Source organism: Galeopterus variegatus, unplaced genomic scaffold, assembly GCF_000696425.1.
Source record: "Galeopterus variegatus unplaced genomic scaffold, G_variegatus-3.0.2 Scaffold780, whole genome shotgun sequence".
Lineage (NCBI taxonomy): Eukaryota > Metazoa > Chordata > Mammalia > Dermoptera > Cynocephalidae > Galeopterus > Galeopterus variegatus.
In genome coordinates, this window is record NW_007726891.1 from 381,280 (window position 1) to 389,676 (window position 8,397).

Below are 8,397 nucleotides of genomic sequence, written 5' to 3' on the forward strand. Positions count from 1 at the left end.
CCCCCCCCCCCCCCCGGGGTGGCAGACTCGGTTTCAGTGCTGCATGCCTGTTGTTTTTCAATTGTACTTTGGAACAATGGGAGGATTGGGGCTGGCGAGGTGAAGGGAAGGTGAGGGGGATGTTAGTGTTGGGTGCATTTGTAGATATTAGCTGGTAATTACTAACTAAAACACCACCATTTGGGTTCTTCCCCAATTTAAGGTAAAAAAGAACTAGGAAGCTATTTTTAGGAACAATTTGAGTCGAGACCATCTTTAATTCCAGCTTCTCCCCAGGTTGCTATTAAGATGTATAATTGAACTAGAAGTCAAGGTCTTTCTAAAATTCCAGCCTAGATAACTAATTTGAAAGAGTAGGCTACCTGGGTTCCTTTCCTTTTCTTTCTTTTTCTTTTCTTCCCTCATCCTTTCTTCTTTTTTTGGCTAAGTCATTAGAGAATATCTATATAAGCAAAACAAATTAGGACAGAAAGGGAAAAATTCATGCCATTTCTTAATTAGATGCTGCACTCTGTTGCTGAACGAACAGTAGCTGGCATGATCAACGGAAGGATCAAGGCATTGCACATCTGTGCCTATCTATGAGCAAGATAATTAATTCTGGACTTTCTAGGGAGCCTGATTCGAGGAGGCTTTTCAGAGGGTCTGGCAGAAGACCAGGCAGTTGAGGGTGTGGGGTCAGTTCTTGCTTGGGGGACCATTCTTCCCCACGGCATCATACCCATTCCAACCAAGATTCTTGCAGAGAAGCTCAGGTCAGATGGACAGTAGCAAAGATCCAATGGGGTGTGTGAGTTTTCTGGAAGAAGGTGCTCTTCCAGGGCATTTCTGCTTCTTTAAATTTGGCTCAAATTAGGTGCCATATAATAAGCTAATTTTGGGGTGCCTGAAAAGAAGACAGAGGACTCCTCCTGTGTATGGTCTTTCCACTGACTGTGATGATCTCATACAATTTGACTCCACTCTGTCTCATTTTGACCTAATATCATAAACAAGCCCCTTCCATGTTTCATTTCAAAGAGTGAGGAGAAATCTTCCTGTGAGTAGTGGTATAAATTGCTTTGTTTTTTCTCTTTTTTGAAATAAAAAGAAGGCTACTTTTCTTCAAGGAAGCTCATACTACACCCATTTCATTGCAGAGTGTGTGTGTATGCACACATATGTGTGTCGTACCCATTACATGTGAACTGTACCAGTGTGTCTTTAAATGATAACCTTGGATCAATGGAATGATAAAGCCCATTTAGACAAAAAGTTCTTGGTCTACATCCTTCATACTCCTCAAAAGTGATTTGCCTCCATGATCATTCTCAATGCATCCACTGTTGGATTCACTCTGACCAGCAGATTGGCAATTAACTTTTGTTTTTTAAATGACCATATATCCAGGGGAAAAAAATCATTAATGAGTTGAAAATGAGTTTTTGACCCGTTTCCAGTTCATTAAAGCTTTTGTGAACCCAGTCCAGCATTTACAAAAGCCAGAAGTTTGCCTCAACTGTTTAGCCCAATTATGGACCACACTGAGCAGTCGGGATAAAAGTTCGCTGCGGGTTCATTACCATGTGCTCGCATCTCCCGGAAATCCTAATTACTGTCAGCTTCTCTGGTTGCTTTTTGACTGCATTTCATAATTGCTAAAGCTTATCATATCCACAACACACAATTAGCACATAAAAAAGTTACTATATTTGGTTCATAAAAATATACAACATTACACAAGCAGCACAAAACAAAAAAGCAAACACAAGGAAAGCAAACGAACCGTATGAAATGATACGGGAAAGAGTTCTTCATCTTACCTATGTTTAAACTCTTTATTTCTTTATAGAAAGAAAACAGAAGGAAAAAAGAACAAACAGTTAGCTGAAGAATTGATAAAGCAAACATAACATTTTTGTTTCTTGAATAAAAGGGGCCCAAAAAGGCAGTCTTTTTCTTTTTTCCCTTATAACTGACAGCTCCTGGCTCAATTGCTTGGGAAGCATCCCCGATTTTGGACTCCTCCCAGACATTGGGGAATCTGGATGAGACTGCTTGGATTCTCTGATCAGCAAAAGGCAGTCTTTTTCTTTTTTCCCTTATAACTGACAGCTCCTGGCTCAATTGCTTGGGAAGCATCCCTGATTTTGGACTCCTCCCAGACATTGGGGAATCTGGATGAGACTGCTTGGATTCTCTGATCAGGAATGTGGCTGTCACATGACCCTGGGGGAAACAGGTGAAATAGGCCTTCTGGCTGATGAGGGAACGGCACATAGGTTACATCTTGAGTGCCAACACTTACTGACTGGTAGTGGCTGCTGAGAGTGTGGTGGTAGGATTCTGAAGCTCAATTCAAGCTCAGCTATACACCGTACCATGACTCACTGGTAATGCCTGCCCTAGGTGTAGGAGGGAGTGTGGTGACACCTGTACCACCTATTTGCTATGGGCACATTACAGGTGGAGTCAGTACCACCCAAGAAAGAGACCCTGCCCACACCCTACTGCAGTTTGGCAAAGGTTCTGTTGAACCCTGAGAGTCAGTACCACCTCCTGTCCGTGCTGCATGCCACCTTCCTTCTCCCCATCTCACTCAGAGTGGGACCCCAAATATTCATTTTTTGACACAGTTAACATCTAATACTGTGATAACATCCATCAATGAAACCCGTAGGTAATCACGTCCTCTCACAATTGGAGCCAAAGACTCCATTCCTTATTGGAGAGCCAGTAAAAGTTTTGTTGTTTTTTATTTTAAGGGAAAAAGCACATTTCAATTTCGACAGGAAAGTGGCTGAAAGTTACACAGCGTTAGGGAGAAGAGGAGACGTTATGGGCTCAAGTGAGAACTGCTCTTTATTATTGAGGCTTCACCTCAATATTGCTCTTCATTCTTGAGGCTTCCAGGCCAAGGTGGAAGGAGCTCCTGCACCTGATCCCTCTTTCCCTTCCAGCTAAAGGGGGGTTGGGGCTGCAGGGGAGGGACAAAGAGAGTTTGATGCCCTGATTCCTGCTTAGGTGTAGCGGGCTCTGCCGGGGGCCATCATTAATGGTGGGTTTGCACAGGGATTACATTTTTATATTTTATTCCAACGTGTTAGTTTTTGGGAAAAAAAAGTTAATTAAATGATGCTGATAACTCCTGAGCTCTGACTGACATAGTGCAATTTAAGATTCATTCTGCAAAGCCTGGTGTGTCAGGGCGGCAGCCGGGAATTCTCACGTCTATTTTATATTGCTTAATGAAAGTGAAATGTTATCTGCCACCAGTGGTAGTCGTATTTGGCTCTTAATTATTGCAATATCAATTCCACTTTTTTTTTAGTCAAGATTTTGTGAAAAGACTGGATGGGATTTGGGTCTGCAGACCTGACCTACTTCTTTCCTAATATCATCTACTTTGAGTTGATTAATATAGAATCTATCTTGGGGAAGGAGAAGGGCAGGGGTGAGCGATCAAATCACTGGAGAGTGTAGAGTCCAAATGATCCTATGGATGTGAGCTTTGAAGAAAGGCTGGGGTCACTGCTATACCAGTCCAGGGTCATTCGCAGGTTGGGTGCTTAGCAGGCAACACACCAAAATAACAGCATCTTCGACTCAGTCTATGCAGATTAGTACAGTTGCCCTACTTACAAGGGACAGGCCTAGGTTTTGTGTGCATGGCCTCAATAACACAAACCCTTTAGGTGTATCCTTCAAGGAAAAAGCGGTGTCTCAGATTTAAGAATTGAGATACATTAGCTCTTCACACTGCAGGGTCTCAGTGACTCCCCTGTGAAGCCTCCAGTGTCTCTCCTAGCATTTTCAGCCTGCCTTGAAGAGCTGTCATCAAGCTGTCTTGTGATTTATGTTTGTGTGCTTGTCTTCTTCATTTCTTTGTGAACGGGACATGAATTACTCATCTCTGTATTGCAGATACTTAGAAGAGCTCAGGAGAGAGTAAGGGCTGGGAAAATGGGTTCTTAAGTGAAAGAAGCAAGGACTGAAACTGCTTCCTTCAGTGCTGGGCAGAACCTGCCTTGGACTAGCTCCAATCTCTCACGTTCTGCTGAGAATTACAAAGCTACAATCAGTTGAGATATTGTCTGTTTCCCTTCCAACTCCCTCTGGGTCACATTTTTCCTTTGTGTAGGGTGAAGCTGGAGTGGCCACTTTTTTTTTTTGTTTTGTTTTTGTTCTAACTAAAGGTAAGTTGAATTGGGATATATTTAGTTTAGTTCTAGGGGGATATGTTTATGTGGCTTGTTGTCTCTTCAGCATCTGGTTAAATTATTGCTAGCCATTCTGGTATAGGAATGAATTCCAAGAATGCTCCTGCCATACTGTGTTGATTCTCCTAGTATCACTGCAGGGAGTGCAATGTCCAGTGTAGAATTCATAGTTCACTATACAAGGATGTCAACTACAAACTGGCTCATGAGAGTCAATTCAAAGAGAATTTAAATTATTCACTGTGCAAGGAAAGTTGAAATGTCCAGGAATATTACGAAGAAAACTTGATGAAGGGTTCCCCAAATTTTATAACCCTCACAATTTACACATCCCCAATGATCACTTGTGACCACTAAAGAAACTTTTCTAATTTATCAATCATCTGAAACAAATTTTAATCAGTCATACTGGAGGAAAGACTGAGTCTCTCTCTGTTCTTTCTCTAGATAATGAAATTATAAAATAACTACCATGTTAAAGGATGATCAAAAAGTACGTAGCCGACAAGTGAAGGAAAACAAGTATAATGGAATCTAGTAGGAATTAATTAATAAAAAATACTAGATTATTTGTCTGGATTTTGTGATGTTTGCACTAGTTGTTGGCTTTTTAATAATCTGCAATTTGTTTTGGTTTCTTTTCTCATCCTAAGTAATATCCAGTTTCATTTCTCATTTCATATTTATAATTTTGTTTTTTTCTTTCTTAGAGAGAGTCCCCCAAATGACCTTGGCTTCAGACCCCATGAAACCTGGATCTGTCCTTGGTAAAAGGGCTTTGAAAAGAGTGCCGTGCACTATCCAAAACTTTATGGGGGCACTGTTGGTATTTTTATTCTAGAATGGGCACTTTGTAGTCTTTTCTTTCCTGACCCCCATCTTCACAGCCTGACCACACGTGGAAAGCATTTGCTTTCTCAAACTGGAGCCACTTCATCCTCCCTAACATTCTGTCTTGCCATCAAGCAGGGCCTGTCCTCATGCAGACATGTCTCTGGTGCTGCTTACTTCCAATTCCTGCTGCCTCTGCCTCTTTTCTGGGTGCCACTTTCCCATGTACCCACTCCCTCCAGCACTGACACATCTGGGTTGGACAATTCCCTCCCCTGTAGGTCTTCCCTGAGGCAATGAAGCCCTTGACCCACCCCAAAAGCTCTGTCAGACTGTCAGCATGGAGAAAATATAATTTTATGTTTTGAAAATGAAAAAAAATTTTTTAGAATATCAAACCTTAAAGACAGTGTGAGATTCTTATGTTTATCAAAAGGGACCAAGTTAAGATAAGGTAGAGAGACATGTCCCAGTTCTTATCTTTATTGCCTTATATTGGGGTTCAGTTCCTAAGATGTTCTCAATTGGGGAGAAAGGACGGATTTTTCTATGAGTGAGATTTACCCTAGGATGTTAGTGACTGACAAATTTACTCTGCTCCAGAGGGCTTAGGTTTTCCAAAGACCATTTGGAGACAGTGATAATTATCAGAAGGGAAATGGGCCACTAAAGGTGGGATATCAGGCTTTTTTTGGGAAGTGGATGTTGAAAATGTCCTAAATGTTGGCTGAGTTAGAGCAAATAGGTGATGGTCATTTCACCTAAGAGAAGGCTGTCTCCAGCATCAGAAGTTATCCACGTGTGTAGAACTCTGCCCCTACATGCTTTGGACAGGCAAAGGAAGGAGGAAGGGAGGAGGACAGAGACAGAGCTGTGGGAGCATTGAAATAGAATTTCACGTTGGAGGCTGAGCTCTGGGGTGGGTAAGGAAGATAGGGATGGGCACGACTCCCGAAATGGAATCATTCAGTTGCCAACTCACAAAGGAGAAAAGACAAGCAAGACAGGTCTCTTCCCTACTCCTCCCTCCCTTTGCTGGTTGCTGTTTTGACAGCCTTTTGTTTTCAGGTATGTAGTGAGAAGAAAAGAAGAATCACACCGGTGTTCTTATAAAAGCTTAACTTCTAATCGGCTCTGGGTACCTGGGTGATGGAAGCAAGAACAAGCCTAAAGGCGGTTATAAAAGGGGGGGAATAATCACAGGGCTGCCAAGGGAAACTGGGAGTCAGACACCCTCAGGCTGTCCTTATTGTCACCACGTGGGCATGGTGCGGCTTGCTCTGATTGGGCCTTCGGCTTGCACAATTCATGTTGTGGCCTCTACAACGTGAGCAGCATGGAATCAAGGACCCATTCTAACAAGAGGGAAGAGACTGGTATGAGTTTCCCTTAATTCAACCTATATCAGGCACCTAGTGTGGGCCAGCACGCTCTAGGCACTGACGGGCCAAGATGATGAAAGTGTCCACCCGACAGAAGTTCACACACTTGGGTCCTAAAGACTTGCACAGAAATAAATGAACCACAAGGCAGTAAGTGGTGACAACTCTAATGGAAAATCAGAGCATTAAGCAACCCAGAGGAGGGTGAGAGTTATTTCCGTGGAGAAGACTGGGCTTCATGGAAGAGAGGGCCCTCAGCGTCGGCCTAGCGGGTGGACACGATGAGGTAGGTTAGCGAGAGAAGGCATTTTAAATAGAGCAAGCAGCATGGGTTATTTCCGTGGAGAAGACTGGGCTTCATGGAAGAGAGGGCCCTCAGCGTCGGCCTACCGGGTGGACACGATGAGGTAGGTTAGCGAGAGAAGGCATTTTAAATAGAGCAAGCAGCATGGGTCCAGTTTGGGAAGTGGGAATGTTCCAGGCAAATGCTGCTTGGACTTTGACCAGGAAGCTCAGTGTCAAAGGAGGAAGGGCCAGACATGGAGGATTACAAATGCCAGATTAAATAATTCGACCCTTTTTCCTGCAGGCCACGGAAAAGGGCAATGCTACCTCCATCCCTTCCCTGCCTCCTCCGGTAGCTCCCCATTGCCCACAACATGCCTATGAAGAGGATGGCTTTTTTAGGATTAAAGTAATAATAATAATAATAATAATAATAATAATAATAATAATAAACCATCTTGGGAAGGGGGCCATAAGTAATAAATAATAATAATAATAATAATAATAATAATAATAATAATAAACCATCTTGGGAAGGGGGCCAACATGGGGGTCTAGGAAAAGTGATTCGTTTGATTATCAGTGTGACAGCTGGAGGGTTGTCCCACCTTTTGCATGGTGTCTCCTTGCTTTCCTTGCTCATTTTTGGTTATTACAGACTCTTCCTCCACCTCACGGCCTCCACCTCTGTGTTTCTATGATGGCTGGTCTTTGGCTCTTCAGCTTAGCTTGAAATGCATTTACTTCCCCAGGTGCTCATCTCTCACCCTGAATGGGTGTCCTTTGAGCCCATGGCTCATCCCTGTCTGTCCCCCTGAGCCCAGCACAGGCGTGGCTCACCACCATGCTTCATTAATGCCAGTGAATGACCGAGGATGAGAACTCCTCGGGGTGGAGCTGGTGTTTTCTCCTCTCTTTTTACCCCTTCCAGTAACTGGCATGGTCTCAGCTCCCAAGAATACCCAGCAGCAGCCTCAAGACATTAACATGCAAGTGCAACCTGTGGCTTCTTCTACATCTTCCACAGGGTAGCCGAGGCTGCATCAGAAGGCACCGCCATGCAGTCAGATGCTCAGGCCAAAATCCTAGGTGTCACTCTCGATTCTTCTCTCTCTCTCTTTTTTATTCCTTACACTTGGACCATCAGCAAATCTTATCAGATTTACTTTGAAAATAAATCCCAATTGGAGTACTTCCCCATCTCTTTTGCTACCAACCCAGTCTAAATCACCACCACCGAAATCCTGGACATTGCTGCAGCCTCCTTATGGTTTCCCTGTTTCCATTCCTGCACCCCTACACAGACTATTCTACACACAATAGCCAGGGTCATCTTTAAAAAATGCAGACCAGATCATATCAACTCCACCCTACTCCCTATATCAAACTCCAATGGCTGTCCATTGTGATAAGAATATAGTTTATACCTGTCTACATGGTCCAGTAAGACTCTAAAGCATCGATCACCTTCCTACGCCTCTGACCTCCTCAGAAGCACCTCCTCTGAGCTCCAAACTCCAGTCACATTGGATTTCTATCAACCTCTTGAATAAGCTGGGTTATTGGCTGATATTAGGGCTTCTGCACATCTTTCTGCCTGGAATGCTTTTCCGCAAGTTTTCCTGTGGCTGACCTCACCATTCAAGGCCCAGCTCAGATGCCACCTAGTATAAGAGATGTCTTTGATTGCCTTATTTTCT

At 43.3% G+C, this 8,397-nt stretch overlaps 1 protein-coding gene across 1 annotated transcript in view; it reads right to left on the reverse strand.

Annotated features, from left to right (window-relative positions):
• TENM2 (teneurin transmembrane protein 2) overlaps positions 1-8,397 on the reverse strand; it is a gene marked incomplete at its 5' end in the record, with an annotated part of 173,606 nt that overhangs the window by 45,782 nt on the left and 119,427 nt on the right. Inside the window, one exon of the mRNA XM_008572405.1 lies at positions 1,803-1,823. Coding sequence (XP_008570627.1) covers positions 1,803-1,823 — 21 coding nt within the window. The remainder of the gene's footprint in view (positions 1-1,802; positions 1,824-8,397) is intronic.